The sequence below is a fragment of the Carcharhinus amblyrhynchos genome, chromosome 11 (assembly GCF_965287045.1).
Source record: "Carcharhinus amblyrhynchos chromosome 11, sCarAmb.v2.hapA, whole genome shotgun sequence".
Lineage (NCBI taxonomy): Eukaryota > Metazoa > Chordata > Chondrichthyes > Carcharhiniformes > Carcharhinidae > Carcharhinus > Carcharhinus amblyrhynchos.
Genome location: NC_137334.1, coordinates 27,734,709 through 27,751,191, shown reverse-complemented (window position 1 = coordinate 27,751,191; position 16,483 = coordinate 27,734,709). Strand labels below are relative to the sequence as shown.

The 16,483-nt window shown below is 40.6% G+C and overlaps 1 protein-coding gene across 7 annotated transcripts in view; it reads right to left on the bottom strand.

Moving 5' to 3' along the window:
• Positions 1 to 1,410: 1,410 nt before the first annotated feature.
• LOC145349995 (serine/threonine-protein phosphatase 6 regulatory ankyrin repeat subunit C-like) overlaps positions 1,411 to 16,483 on the bottom strand; it is a 239,820-nt gene continuing 224,747 nt past the window's right edge. For 5 of the 7 annotated variants that reach the window (XM_080198786.1, XM_080198787.1, XM_080198788.1 and 2 more), the window contains 3 exons: positions 14,915 to 14,997; positions 4,446 to 4,537; positions 1,411 to 4,210 (listed from right to left, as the gene is read on the bottom strand). In XM_080198786.1, coding sequence (XP_080054912.1) covers positions 3,930 to 4,210; positions 4,446 to 4,537; positions 14,915 to 14,997 — 456 coding nt within the window. In that variant the 3' untranslated portion in view covers positions 1,411 to 3,929. The remainder of the gene's footprint in view (positions 4,211 to 4,445; positions 4,538 to 14,914; positions 14,998 to 16,483) is intronic. The other 2 variants (XM_080198792.1, XM_080198791.1) reach the window with 2 other exon arrangements.

The window sequence follows — 16,483 nt, the reverse complement described above, 5'->3', positions numbered from 1 at the left end:
GAATCTCCTAAGTCAAAGGCCCCAGGATATGCTCCAGCACTTCCCCGAGGTGCTTGTGGGCCAAAATTAAGGGGCTACGAGAGAGCTGAAGAAGCCTCAACATTATTTGCTGCTGCCAATCCTGGAGGCTCATCTGTGTCTGCAACCATGATGTCAAACCCCTCAGCAATATCCTCTGTGTAGGCAGCATGTTGGCAAACACTACTGCCTCACAGTGCCAGGGATCTAGGTTTAATTCCACCCTTGGTTGACTGTGTGAACTTTGCACATTTTCCTGTGTCTGCATGAATTTACACCGAGTGCTCCGGTTTCCTCCCACAGTTCAAAGATGTTAATGTTATTAACAATTATAATTAGCAATGTTTCTTAAAGTTCATGTTTAAAAATATTTGGGTTTGAATCAGTATAATGTTTTGCTGCTGGTTTAACAACTCATTATTGTGATCCTAACAGAGCTTCCTCAAACACACTGTCCCGATTAACAAGTTAAAAATGGAAAATTACGCAAGATACCAAATGACTGCTGAATTTCACAATACCCTACTTTAAGATAAATGATCATTTTCAGGAGAGAAGAAAATATTTAATTCAAAGTTTTATCTTTTATGCAAAGTTACAGAAACAAACCAATAGTCAGATCCAGATGGACTCCAAAAAGTGCTTGACTACAAAGTCAAGACACAAAGATGTAGATTTTGAGTAATCATTTTAGATTACTCACTGGGCATTAGATGCCCAGTCACACTCACAGAAAAGTGGACCCATAGTTTTGAGGTTCTGTCCCCACTTAAATTTGTCAGTCAAGCTTTAGGTTGCAAAACAGGCATCATGACATAACTCGCCAACAAGGTTTAAGTCGCAAGGAGGGGGTTCACAATCATAGAGAATGGGTCCCCAGGCAACAATAGCTCAAATTATTTTTATGGGCCCTGGAGGACCACTCTCTCTTTTAGGGCCCACAAAAATAATTTGGGGTCTCCTTTAATAAAGCTTCTTTCTCTTTCTTCATCAATGGATCTGATTGCAAGTGTTATAGTCTTGTGTCAGAGAACCTCAGTTTCTAGATTAACAGCATTCTACCACTTTAAATTGGCAAACACTCTGGGCAAGTAGCAATAAGTGCCTTTAAAAATGGAATTGGCTCCACTGTCGACATTACATTTATGGGGCATGGCTACCAATCCCATTTAAGGCTGTTACCACCCCATTAATGCCAACAAGAGACCTCAAAATTAACCCCAAATCTTTTTTGAAATTATTAATCATTAAATCGAAAAGAATGGGTTTAAATGTCTTCAGTATGCTTCTCAACAAAAAGGAGAAAGCATCAATTAATAGATACTATAGGTTGCAAATGTTCAGGAGTTAAGTTCAGAAAGCATTTTAAAAAAGACAACATAAATCAACATGCTGCATCAGCATCTGTACCCTTTATTTTCATAAAAATATACAGCATCTGAATGCTTTTAATTTAAAAAAAGTAGTCTACAATTACTGTAGGTACTTCTACAAATCACTGAAGCATTCAGTAGTTCACAAAAGTCTAAGAGCAAAGTGTGCTTGAGGTCCAGGCTGGATTTAGATCGATTTGGATTTATTTCTTATACTTTGACAGTTCTGAAGTACATCAAAAAAATCTTAAGCTTTATACCCCTTCCTTAACTGTAGAAATATGACCAAATACATAAATTTTCCACAGACCACTGTTTCCACCATACATGTTCATTTTCACTAGATTGTTACACATTCACTGCATAAAACAAAATATAACACTGTCACCGTATCATGATACTGTACTATACTGTAACAAGACATATTGCACATGCTAAAGCATATAAGTAGACAAGATTACCAAATGGAAGATATAGGCGTTTTAAATGGATAGATCACTGCATCAACTTCCACAAATTTTTTTTATGGTTTTAAAATACAGTCAGATTGTCTAATTTTTAAATGCCCTTTTCCAAATAATAACAATTTATGAACAGCCAAGTCTTTTAAGCAAGACTTCACTTTTAAAATGTTCTACACACTGCAAAAACAATCCATGATGGTTTAGTGAACAAACCACTCCTCATTCAGATGTTTTTGGACCTTTAAAAAGAAAATTTTACATTCATTGTAAATTTAAATTAACATTATTGCTTGGATATTACTGAATTAGTAAAATTCTACAAGATATTTGGAAACCATCTGGAAAATAGTCATGGGCAGAAAGGCACTCTAACTATTTCATAATGCAACAAAACCAAAATAGTATTTTAACTCAACCCAAGTGAAACCATTTGCTTCCGAGTTTACCAATCACAATGCAATGGATCTCAAAGTTCCAGTATTTATTTTGTCAGGTTTTTTTTTCTATGCTTATATTAAAAACTATAAAAAGTTTAAAAGTACATCAATACCTGCTCAAATTTATGCACAAAAGTGTATTAATTTTGTATTCCACTGATTCATCAAATAACTTTAATTACACAAACAATAAAATGTGTTTATAAAATAGCCACAGTACAGAGAAATCACCAGCTGATTCCATTTCAATTAATAGAATGGAGAAACAAATAGGTCCAAAATTATACTGCCACCTTAAGTTTTTAATAAAGTTGGTTAACAAAACACTTATCTTCTCCATATACGGCTATCGCGTTTGGCATTTTTCCTTCAATTTCAGTGCTTTGATACGATATGGTACTTATGAAAAGCAATTTCATATCAGAGGTCTCTTCTGAAATTTATCTGCTTGGGCAGCATTATACAGTACTACTGTAACAAAATAATTAAGGTTTCTTGCAAGTTTTTCAGTGCTTTTAGTCAAAGTAGCAAGGTTGCAGTAATTGCTCAGCCACTGCATAGAGCAATGGAATAGTTCTTATGTGAGGTTTTGTAAATTAATCTGAAGCTTTATCTTGCTGATTTCTAATCTAACAATGTCAGATCTCACTTAGATGTGAAATGCATTTTATTTGTATTTCAAATACTGCATTGTTTACTGAAACATGCTACTTCAATGTAGCTGTGAAAATATATTATGATTTTAAAAAAGGCTTAAATTTTAAGAGAACAAAAACAGCAACAGTCCCAATCTGTAGCACATTTGGTCCATTTGGCATAGCTGGCCAGACACAAAAAGAACTCGTCATTCCACCTGCTGTGTCTCTGTCACAGGTGAGAGAATGGGTCCATTTAACACACAAGCTTTGGCAGATGAAGCAGACTTTATCAGAACAGTTCTTTGTGGCAGTTACTCTCTCTTCATCCTACAGGTGGGTAGATTTCAACAAAATTGCTATGCATTGTTTAAAGGCTGCCAATGAGGCTGTATAAAAAGATATGAAATACCACACTCTGCTGACAGAATATTAGCCTAAAGTCGCTGGTATATTTAAAATAAAAGGGTGCCATCAAGTTTTCTTGGAACCTATGAATACTTGACACTGCAATCTGTAACAGGTCATTCATGGTTTATCAGTAGTTAATGGCTCAGGTATATGGTTAGCCCCTAGCAACTCTACAACCATAAGTTTTCACTGAAGTGCAAATGCATGTTTGTGCTGATTTGTCAAAATCCTAATATCTAATTTGTAGGGCAAGCAATTTAGTATGGGATAGCATGATATCCCATGACAAATCCCATAAATTTCTACAGTTACTGCATGTAGCAAGATTGTATGCCCAAGTACCATAAATTTGCATAAAATGTCCCAGAGACAGTGAAAATGCCAATTTCTGGCAGATTTGGGCAACAGCAAATCACTTGCCCTACTCAATTGTCTTCTTCATGAATTAAAACTCCTTTCCCTCCTAAATCTTGTAAGAAAAGTGCCTTTAAGTAAGTGCTTTTTTTAATATGCAGTGATTGATTGATCAATCTGTAATCCTTCAACTGAGCAACAAATCAAGATTCCCATGCATGTCAAACCTTTTAAAAATCAGAATGTTTCTGAGTCTGAATCATTTTCGTCGTCATCTTCCTGGCCCCTATCCATTTTTTCTACACTGTTATATAACTGTTTGTTGAAAGAATTAATGTTGCTACCCATGTTAGGGGAATCATAGGATAGAGGTGTGTTCAGACTATCATTTTTTATTAGACTGATGCTGAAGGACGTCATTGTGCTGGGAGGACAGAAAGGCATCATGGTTGCCAAAATGAGTGCCAGACAGTCAGCCACATCTTTGTTAGGAGCACAAGCCAGGGCTGGGGTGTGACCTGGGCACAAAAGCAGACAAGGGAATGGTTAGTATATAAGTCTTATGCAAAAACAAAAAGGGAGCTAAGACAGCAAATGTTACTTTCAATACGTCTGCTGCTACTGTTCAAGTCGTGCCAAAATTATGAGTGCTTTCAGTTAGACTTTTAAAGTGTAGTATTAAATTGTTACTTCTGGTAGGGTGTTGAATAAATCAAGTGCAGCAACATTAAAAGCAAGTTAACCCATACTCACCATTTTCATCTACAGCAAGAACACTTGCCCCTTTGCTTAGTAATTCATGCACCACCTTTTTAAGCCCATTTCGAGCAGCTATGTGAAGAGGTCTGAAAATGTACATTTTAAATATAAGTTACCATAGAACCAAGAGCTGATTTTGTTTTAACAATTAGGTTTGAATAAATTTACTTTTACCTAACCTCTTAATCGGGTGGTGCTGATTTGTCGTGGTTTTTTCAGAAAAATCATAAAAACCTTATGTAACAGATGGGGAACTGTATTATTTAAACAAGTGACAAATCAGCACCCCCTTGTGAGAGGATGGGTAAACAAAATACATCCGAACAATAATTCTCCACCCAATTGTGGTCTGGAACCTGGAGGGCCAGAGGCCTTCCCGGTTGAGGAAACACTACGCTGTAATGAAACATAAGTCACAAAGCGAGTGCATCCTCTCTCCAAAATTTTTAAAACTTTAATTAAATTATTCAGCAGCAAGCCAACAATGGGGTGGGGGTCCCTCTTCAGGGCTGCTTCTTGCTACTCTTGCAGTGCGGCGCTGGGCCTCTGGGTATATGTGGTGTGCCTACTTCTAGGTATCTGAACTGGGCCATAGCTGGTGCAGAATACTGGAGGTTGACTAAAAAATTCCAATCAGCCTCCTTTTAATTGGACTTATTTAGGCCCTTAAATGAGAGTTGGTATCAGTTGGTATCAATGGGTGCTATTCTGATTGGCGGTTGGTGACTAGTGGAGTGCCGCAGGGATCGGTGCTGGGGCCTCAGCTATTTACCATTTATATAGATGATCTGGAGGAGGGGGCTGAGTGTAGGGTGACAAAATTTGCTGATGACATGAAGATGAGTGGAAAAGCAAATTGTGCGGAAGGTGTGGAAAGTCTGCAGAGGGATCTGGACAGGCTGAGCGAGTGGGCGAGGACCTGGCAGATGGAGTACAATGTTAGCAAGTGTGAGGTTATCCACTTTGGCAGGAATAATAGTAGGAGGGATTACTGTTTAAAGGGCGAAAAGCTGCAGCATACTACGGTGCAGAGGGACCTGGGGGTCCTTGTGCATGAGTCGCAAAAACCCAGTCTGCAGGTGCAGCAGGTGACCAAGAAGGCGAATGGGATGCTGGCCTTTATAGTGAGGGGGATAGAATATAAAAGCAGGGAGGTCTTGCTGCAACTGTACAGGGTACTGGTGAGGCCGCAGCTGGAGTACTGTGTGCAGTTTTGGTCGCCGCACTTGCACAAGGATATTTTGGCCTTGGAGGGAGTGCAGAGGAGGTTCACTAGGCTGATACCGGAGATGAGGGGGTTAAACTACGAAGAGAGACTGAAGAGACTGGGTCTGTACTCGTTGGAGTTTAGAAGGATGAGGGGGGATCTTATAGAGACGTATAAGATAATGAAAGGGTAGAGGTAGAGAGATTCTTCCCGCTCAGAAAGGACAGCAGGACTAGAGGGCACAGCCTCAAGATAAGGCGGGGTGGTGGGGGGGTGCAGTTTAGAACGGAGTTGAGGAGGAACTTCTTCACTCAAAGGGTGGTGAATCTCTGGAATTCTCTGCCCGTTGAAGTGGTGGAGGCTACCTCGCTAAATATATTTAAGTCACGGGTAGATAGGTTTTTGACAGACAAGGGAATTAAGGGTTATGGGGAGAAAGCGGGAAAGTGGAACTGATCCATTTCAGATCAGCCATGATCTTACTGAATGGCGGGGCAGGCTCAAAGGGCTAGATGGCCTACTCCTGCTCCTATTTCTTATGTTCTTATGTTCCTAATGAGCTCAAATGGCTACCCATGTATGGAGTGATTAGCCCTCCTGTCCCAATTCCACCTCTGCAAAAATGGCCTGGGGCATCTAATTTTCAGTCCTGGCTGCCTGTGATCCTCCTGGGGCCAAAAATCTAGCTTGTTATAACTGAAATTGTTATTGATTTACTATGCAAGTTATAATATAGTATAACAGTAATTTGAGGTTATGTTCCACTAAACCAGACACCTGATTTGAAAATCCAGAGAATATTAGTTCAAATTCCACGATTTGAATTCAGTTTAAATGAAAGAGTAAAACAAAGAGCTAGTATTAGTGATAGTAACCACTAAACTACTGGATGATCATAAAAATTCAATTGGTTCAGTGAGGCCCTATGGAGAAGGAAACCTGGTACCCTTACTCAACCTAGTTGATGTGCAGCTCCAGGCACTGCGAGTACACCTGTAATCACAAAGAGTTCAGTAATTCAAAAAGCTCACCAGCACCTTCTCAAGGGAAGTTAGGGATGGGCATAAATACTGACCAAGGCAACAATGTCCACATCCCATGAATGAATTTTTAAAATGGCCTAGCAAACCACAGAATCCCAACAGTGCAGAAGAGTCATTCGACCCACTGAGTCTGCACTGAATCTCCGGCAGAGCACAATTGTAACAAAACGAAAAAATAGTTAAAAAGAAAAAGAAAAATTCAGTCAGAAAAGATCACTCAGCTCTGACCTAAGCATTGAATCAGGACACAATTGTTCTCCTGTAGGATTAAGGAAAATCCAAAGGCATTTTATTCCTATATTAGGAGCAAGAGAGTAGTTAGAGGCAAAATTGGTCCTCTTAGGGACAGAAGTGGGGAGATATGTATTGAGTCGGAGGGAATGAGGGAGCTCCTGAATGAATACTTTGCGTCGGTATTCACGAAGGAGAGGGGTTCGGAATCGTGCGGTCTGTTAGAGGGAGCTGAGGATCAGCTGCAGGAAGTATCTATTACGAGGGAGGAAGTGCTAGGGCTTTTAGGTAGCATAAGGACGGATAAAGCTCCGGGGCCTGATGGTATTTATCCCAGGCTGCTTAGGGAGGTGAAAGATGAAATTGCTGGGCCTCTGGCGCAAATCTTTGTCTCTTCTTTGGACACAGGTGAGGTCCCAGAAGACTGGAGGGTAGCAAATGTGGTACCGCTGTTCAAAAAAGGTAGCAGGGATAACCCTGGAAATTATAGGCCGGTGAGTTTGACATCGGTGGTAGGGAAATTAATGGAAAAAGTACTTAGGGGTAGGATGTATGAGCATTTGGAGCGTTGCGGTCTGATTGGGGATACGCAACATGGCTTTGTTAGAGGGAGGTCTTGCCTTACGAATCTGGTGGAATTCTTTGAGGAGGTGACAAAAACGGTTGACGATGGGAGAGCCGTTGATGTCATCTATATGGATTTCAGTAAGGCGTTTGACAAAGTCCCTCATGGTAGGCTGGTAGAAAAGGTTAAGGCGCATGGGATACGAGGTCAGGTAGCTAGGTGGATTGAGAACTGGCTGGGTAATAGGAGACAGAGGGTAGTTGTGGAGGGGACTTTGTCCAGCTGGAGGCCAGTGACCAGTGATGTGCCGCAGGGCTCAGTACTGGGACCTCTCCTCTTTGTAGTCTACATAAATGACTTGGAAGAGAGCGTAGGTGGTGTGATCAGCAAGTTTGCTGATGACACCAAGATGGCAGGGTTGGCGGGTACCGAAGTGGATTGTGAGGTGATACAACAGGATATAGATAGGTTGGTGCATTGGGCAGATAGGTGGCAGATGGAATTTAATCCTGACAAATGCGAGGTGATGCATTTTGGAAGGAATAATGTAGAGAGGAGCTATGTGATTAAAGGTAGACAAATTAGGAGTATAGAAACACAGAGGGACCTGGGAGTGCAGGTTCACAAATCCATGACGGTTGCGACAGAAGTGGAGAATGTTGTCAGGAAGGCTTATGGAATGCTAGCCTTTATAGGAAGGGGTATAGAGTTTAAAAGCTGCCGTCTAATGCTTCAGTTGTATAGAACGTTGGTTAGACCGCATTTGGAGTACTGCGTCCACTTCTGGTCACCTTACTACCGGAAGGACGTGGAGGCTCTGGAAAGGGTGCAGAGGAGGTTTACCAGGATGTTGCCTGGCATGGAGGGGCTGGGTTACGAGGAAAGGTTGGAGAAACTGGGACTGTTCTCCTTGGAAAGACGGAGATTGAGGGGGGACATGATAGAGGTATATAAGATACTGAAGGGAATAGACAGAGTCAATAGTGAGAGACTGCTCCCTAGATTGGTTACAAATACAAGAGGACATGATTTAAGGGTGAGGGGGGAGAGGTATAATTTGGATATGAGAGGAAGGTTCTTTACGCAGAGAGTTGTGGGGGTATGGAACGCTACCGAGTAGGGTGGTGGAGGCGGGAACGTTGGACTCGTTTAAGGTTCAGTTAGATAGGCACATGAGTGAAACGAGGATGGAGGGTTATGGTAGGGGTTATTAAATAAGGGTTAGAACCTCGGGAGACACTGGAAAGGCAGGCTTGTGATTAACGTTTTTGTCTTTTATTCTGCAGGTGGAGGTCCACCTCGTTGTCAAACGAGGGGCATGCACACGGTGGGTTGTGCGTGGGCTACTCTTGGAGGTTCCGGGAGTGGCCTAGTACTTCGTGTCAGTGTGTGTGCTTGATCCTGGACCGGTAGACGGGCACCGCAACAGCTCGGTGACTAGCACTGCTAGCTGTGCAGATACATGGATTTGGGCCTGTGTCTGTGGGAGTTTGTGCATTCTCCCTGCGGATGCGTGGGTTTCCTCCGGGCGCTCCGGTTTCCTCCCACACCCCAAAGATGTGCTCTTAGGCTGATTGGTTTTACCAAATTGACACTATTCTCCCCTGAATCTGGCTAAGTCAGGGGTTCTATTCGTAGACACGCAGGGTAGAATAGGTGTAGGGTGATGCGGCGGCGCGGGCTTGTTGGGCCGAAGGGCCTGTTTCCCGTGCTGGGTTGTTCTTTGTTCTTTGTACAATTGTCGTAATCCAACACAGTCAATCTTGCAAAGTTGTCATTTCCAACAAATTTTATTAATTCATATGAGTTGTGGGCATTGCTGGCGAGACCAGCATTTATTGACCATCCCTAATTGTCCTTAAGATGGTAGTGGTGAGCTGCCTCTTGAACGACTGCAGTACTGTTTGATATTATCCAGGCTCTCTCCCCCATCCTATCCCTGTAATTCCACAATTTTACCATGGCTAATCCCATCTAACCTGCACAACATGGGACACTAAGGGGCAATTGGACAAGAATGTCCAATCCACCTAACCTGCACGTTTTTGGACTGTGGGAGGAAACCAGAGCATCTGGAGGAAACCCACATAGACATAGGGAGAATATTCACATAGACAGTCATCCAAGTCTGGAATTGAACCCAGGTCCCTGGAGCAATGACGCAGCAGTGCTAACCACCATACCATCCAAAAATTCTAACAGAACAAAAAAATAGTTAAAAAGAAAAAAAGTCAATCGGAAAAGATCATTCAGCTCTGACCTAAGCCTTAAATCAGGACACAATTGTGGTAATCCAACACAGTCAATCTTGCAAAGTTGTCCTCTCCAACAAATTTTATTCATTTGAGAGTTGTGGGCATTGCTGGTGAGACCAGCATTTATTGACCATCCCTAATTGTCCTTAAGGTGGTAGTGGTGAGCTGCCTCTTGAACGACTGCAGCACTGTTTGGTCGGTGATTGCAGGATTTTGATCCTACAATGGATGATAAAGAAAATGCAACATCGTCCCAAGTCAAGAGGGTGGGTGTCTTGGAGGAAACCATGCAGATTGTGGTATGCCCACACAATAGAACTCAAGCTCAACATCATTCAGGTCAAAACAATCTACTTGATCTGTGTTTCATCCATTCACCAAATATTAATCCCCATCTTACAATGAGGCATTGTTTATCATCTCCAGGATTTAGCACAGCAGTTTATCAAGGCTTCTTCAGCAACAGCTCAAAAAACTGCAACTTCTACCCTTTAGGAGGACAAGGGCAGCAGTTGAATAGTATCATCATCACAACCATATTCTTTCTCCAAGTCATCAACACCTTGATTTGAACATCCCTTCTATACTAATGTATCAATGTGCCAGAACTCCCCACCTAACAGCATTATGGGTAAATCTTCACCATACAAATGGTAGCACTTTAAGTGGCCCTTCTCTGGGAAACTGTGGACGGCCTCATCATCAAGTTTAAAAAACTACAAGGGCATTAACATTCAATTTGAGGGAGAGAAGAGTAGGTCAAAGACTAGGATTTTAAACTTAAGTAAGGGCAATTATGAGGGCATGAAAAAAAAACAGATAGCTTAAGTAAACTGGCAAATTAACTCTATAGGTCAATAGAAAGCAATGGCAGAAATTTCAGGAAATATTTTAGAATGTACAGAATAGATACATTCCAATAAGAAAGAAAAATTCCAAGGAGAGGACACAACATCACTGATTAACTAAAAAAAAGTTAAAGATAATATCAAAAAGCATACAATTGTGCAAAAATGGGTGGCAGGACAGAAGATTGGACAGAATAATTTAAAAAAAAACCAAAAGGTTAATTAAGAAGGAAAAAATTAGAATGCAAGAGAAAGCATGATAGAAATATAAAGAAAAATAGTAAGAGTTTCTGTAGATATTTATGAAAGAAAAGTTGACAAAGTGAGTGTGGTCCTACAACAAATGAGTCTACAGAATTAATAATGGAAAATTAGGGGATGGCAAGTGAATTGAATCAGCATTTTGCATCAGATTTCACTATGGAGGATAAAAGTAACATGCTAGAAATAGCTGTAAATCAGGAACTGAAAGGGAGGGAAAAGCTCAGGAAAATGACAACCACTTGGGAAGTGGTACTGAGAAAATTGTTGGATCTGCAGGCTGACAAGTCCCTGGGTCCCGATGGACTTCATTCAAGGATGCTAAAGGAAGCTTCCTGTGAAATAGTTGGTGCATTGGTGTTAATTTTCTAAAATTCCCTAGATTTTTGGAAGGTTTCATTAGATTGGAAAGTAGCAAATGTAACCCCTTTATTTAAAAATCAAAAAGCAAGATACTACAGGCAGTTAAATTAACCTTTGGCTTAGCAAAAACGTTAGAAGCCATTATTAAAGACATCATGGTCAGAATTTTACCACCTTGCCCACCCCGGAATTGGGACAGGCAAAGCACACTGAATGGAATTCTCCATTGACCTCGGGCAAGATTTTACGATCCTCGCCTGAGTGAGGTCGTAAAATCCTGGCCTATAAGTTCATAAGATATATGAGCAGAATTAGGCCTTTCGGCCAATTCGATCATGGCTGATATGCTCTTCATCTTCCTGCCTTCTCCCCATAACCCTTCAACCCATTACCAATTAAAAATCTGTCTAGCACATCCTTAAATTTATCCACCGTCCCAGGATCCACTGCACATTGGGATAGCAACTTCCACAGATTCACAACCATTCTGTAGTTTCTTCTGAACTCTATTTTAAATTCGCTAGCCCTATCCTAAGACTATAACCTCTCGTCCTAGAATGCCCCACAAGAGGAAGCATCCATTCCACGTCTACTTTATCCATACCTTTTATCATCTTGTATACCCCAATTTGATCTCCTCTCATACTTCTAAATTCCAAAGAGTATAGGCCTAAACTGTTCAACCCGTCTTCACAGGACAAACCCTTCATCTCTGGAATCGATCCTCCAACGCCACTACATCTTTCCTCAAATAAGGGGACCAAAACTGTACACAATATTCCAGGTGCGGTCTCACTAATGCCTTGTATAATTGCAACAGTACTTCCTTACTTTTACATTGTATTCCTTTATATTCTATTCCTTTAGCTATACATGCCAACATTCCATTTGCTTTTTTTTTAAATCATCAGCTGTACCTGCACACTTATTTTCTGTGACTCATGACCAATCCCTCTGCATCGGAGCACCCCAAAGTCTTTCCCCATTTAGATAATAAGTTGCCTTCCCATTTTTCCAACCACATGCTTATCCACATTAAACTCCATCTGTCCCTTTTGGCCCACTCTCCTATCTATATCCATTGGTAGGGTTCTTATTTCCTCATTGCAGCTTACTGTACCACCTATTTTTCTGTCACCTGCAAATTTGGCTATAGAGTCTTCTATCCCTATATCCAAGTCATTAATATAGATTGTAAATAGCTGAGGCCCAAGGGCTGAACCCTGTGGCACTCCACTAGTTATTCTTGCCATCCAGAAAAAAACCCACTTAGCCCAACTCTGTCTCATCTTCATCATCCAGTCATCTATTCAAGCTAATTACCTCTAATCCCATGTGGGGTAGCACGGCACTTGGAAAATTTCAGAGAACCAGGCATCAAAATAACCAACCAGAGTCAACACAATGTTGCAAAAGATAAATCATGTTCAACCAACTTAATGGAGTTCTTTGAAATAACACATGACGTGGATAAAGATGTGAAGAGGACGCAAGGAGTCTATAAAGGAATATGGATAGATTATGTGAGTGGGCAAAGATCTGGCAAATGGGAGTATAATGTGTGAAAGTGTGAAATTGTCCATTTTGGCAGGAAAAATAAAAAGCATATTTCTAAATGATCAGAGCTCTGGGGGAGTTTTAGACATCCTAGTTCATGGATCTCAAAAAGCTAGTATGCAGGTACAGCAAGTAATCTGGAAGGTTAATAGAATGTTATCATTTATTGCAAGGGGAATTGAATATAAAAGTAGGGAGGTTATGCTTCAGTGACAGAGGGCATTGGTGGACCACATCTGGAATATTGTGTGCAGTATTGGTCTCTTTATTTAAAGGATGTAAATGTACTAGAAGCAGTTCTAAGAAGGTTTACTAAACTAAGACCTGGATTTGGCGGGTTGTCTAATGAGGAAAGATTGGGCAGTTGAGGCTTATACCTACTGGAATTTAGAAGACTAAGAGGAAACTTGATCGAAATATATAAGATCCTGAGGGGTCACTACAGTGTTGAGGCGGAGAGAATATTTTCTCTTATGGGGGAGTTTTGTACTAAGGCCACTATTTAAAAATAGTGCAGAGATGAGGAGAATTCTTTTTTCTCAAAGGGTTGCCAGTCTTGGGAAGCCTCTTCCACAAAGAGGCAATGAAAATTTTTGAATATTTGTTAAGCAGAGCTAGATATATTTTTGATAAGCAAGGGAGTGAATGGATACTGGAGGCAAGTAGGAATGTGGAATTGAGGCTACAATAAGAGCTACAATCTTAATGAATGGTAGAATATGCTTGAAGGGCTCAGTGGCCTACTCCTGCTCCTAATTCGTATGTTTATATCTAATACTGAGATATCATTGCGACACAATTGTTGGTTTATTTTCTATCTCAATATCCATATTCATCATGGATCTGATGAAAACTAGAAAAAAAGTTTTCTTCTGAAAGTAACAAGATCATTTATCAGACAATGACAACAACATACATTTATATCACATCTTTAATTATAGAATCCCTACAGTGCAGAAAGAGGCTATTCAGCCCATCAAGCCTGCATTGACAACAATCCCACCCAAGCACTATTGTTGTAATCCCACATATTTATGCTGCTAATCTTCCTGACACTAAGGGGCAATTGAGCATGGCCAATCAACCTAACTTGCATATCTTCGGATTGTGGGAGGAAACCGGAGCACCTATTATATAGCAAAACATCCCAAGTTTAGTCAGTCTTAGATTTTAAAAAGCATTTTAAAAGACAGAGAGAGAAGTAGACAGGCTGAGAACTTTCAGGAAGGAATTCCAGGGTTTAGCGCCCAGCCAACTGAATGCTGCAAATGGTGGAACAATTAAAATTGGGGCTGAGCAAGAGGTCTGAATTGGAGGAGTGCATAGGTATGGAGGTAGGGAGGCACAAGACCATGGATGGATTTGAAAACAAGAATAATTATTTTAAAATCAAAGTGTTGTTGAACAGGAGCCATTGTGTGCAGGAATGTTGAGCAAACAGGATTTGGTGAAATTTAAAAAATGACAGCAGAGCATTGGAATAGTCAAATTTAAAAAGGTAACAAAAGCATCGATAAAGGTTCATAGATCATAGAACCCTACAGTGCAGAAAGAGGCCCTTCGGCCCATGAAGTCTGCACCGACCACAATCCCACCCAGGCCCTACCCCCATATCCCTACATATTTTAACCAGTAATCCCTCTAACCTACGCATCTCAGGACACTAAGGGGCAATCAACCTAATCCGCACATCTTTGGACTGTGAGAGGAAACCCACGCAGACACGGAGGAGAATGTACAAACTCCACACAGACAGTAACCCGAGCCGGGAATCGAACCCAGGTCCCTGGAACTGTGAAGCAGCAGTGCTAACCACTGTGCTACCATGCCGCCCGAACAGAAGCTGAAACAAGGGCCAAGGTGAGTTGGGCAGTTTTGATTATGGAATGGTTATGCAGTCAGAAGCTCATCCTGGCATTAAATACAACATTAACATGTTGTACAGTGCAAAGCTAAAAAATTAAGTCTATAGATCACTACTTAGAAGTGTTTTCTCAGTCCAATTTAAAGATTTCCCATGCACTTTTGAGTTTTTGTTCTGATAAATCAGCCTCCTCTCCCCAAAATAGCTACAATCATTTTGAAATTCTTTTCTCAAATAAATAAATTTACTGAGAAGTAACTATTACTTACGTTTGCAGTGCATTGTTCGTTGCATTAATAAGGCTTGTACTGTCCATCTTCTCAAGGATGAACAAGGCACATTTTTCATGACCCTGCCAGAAATGGCACAATTCATGTTAAATTCTGTACATACTCTGTATGTACCATCATCATGTTTTGGAGCTTTATTCATTTAATAAAGTTTTGATTATATGCTAGGTTTGAAGCATGACAGTTTCATTTCCTGCTCATCTTGGTATGTCACAGATAAATTTCTACTTGCTTCAGTTCAATTCCTGCTCAGTTTCAACTTAAGCCGAATCAAAAGCTTTGAACTTCCTCAAAAGAAAATCTGATTTATTGCAGCCCCCACATAGCATTTAATATATTTTTTTCAACAGGTATGGTATTTCTAATTTTCTTTCCAAAAGCTGCAGCATACAGTACCAGAAAATTCCATAATCAATTGCTGTATGTGTTCAGTCAGCTGATTTTTGATAGGATGATGGCGTTTGGGGACATTGCACCAGCTCTCCTGGTTTAGAAGTACAAATGTCGGATAGGCTTCCACTTTTAATTGCTAGCCAGTGCCCTTGTGAAAAAAGCATGTGTTTGATAATTGAAAAGGAAACAGTCACGTTTGAGCCCTGATTTAGCCACAGTTAAATTAGCTTCTAGCTCTCACTATCCAAACTCATGAATAATGGGGATTTGGGTGAGAAGCCGCAGGATACAATTGTCCCTAAATTCATGCCACAGTGAGAATTGATACACTGGAAAGAAGAAATACGCAGGATAGAGAATATTGTAGAGCTGAGGGAAACTAAGATATCCCACATTAAAGTACTGATGTATTGCTGGCTATCTTTCTTTTGTGCTATTCTGTTCAGCTTGAAGATATTTTGGTTGATTGTAGCTGTATCGAGTTTGTGTGGAACATATTTCATTACATTTCAATTACAAACATCCATAATCTTCGTAAGCACAACAGCACCAGATTGGGATGCTTCACATAATGCAAAATGATCCACTGCTCCGGTAGGATCATTTGAGTTAATATTTTGTAGACACAACTTTAGGCCTCACTGTGTTAATAAGGCTTGATCTCTGATTAAATGAGTTCACATAGGAGTAGGATGGAAGATTGGTCTCTCCATTTCTGACAGTTGATAATCATCATGTGAACGCAGGATGAATTTGTACATCAAATCCAAAATGGAGATTTGGTCATAAAAAGTAAAGTTTATTTATGAGTCATAAGTAGACTTACATTCACATTGAAATGAAGATACTGTGAAAATCCCGTAGTTGCCACACTCCAGCATCTGTTCGGATATGAATTTAGCATAGCCAATTCAACTAACCTAACCTGCACATCTTTGGATTTAGGAGGAAACCGGAGCACCCAGAGGAAATCCATGCAGATGTGGGGAGAACATGCAGATTCCTCACAGATAGCAACCCAAGACGGAAATTGAACCTGGGTCCCTGGTGCAGAGGCAGCAGTGCTAACCACTTGCCATCGTGCTGCCATCCTATATTCTTCCTGTTCAAGAACAGGTTGAGAAATGCAATGATTAGGATAAACAAAGATGGACA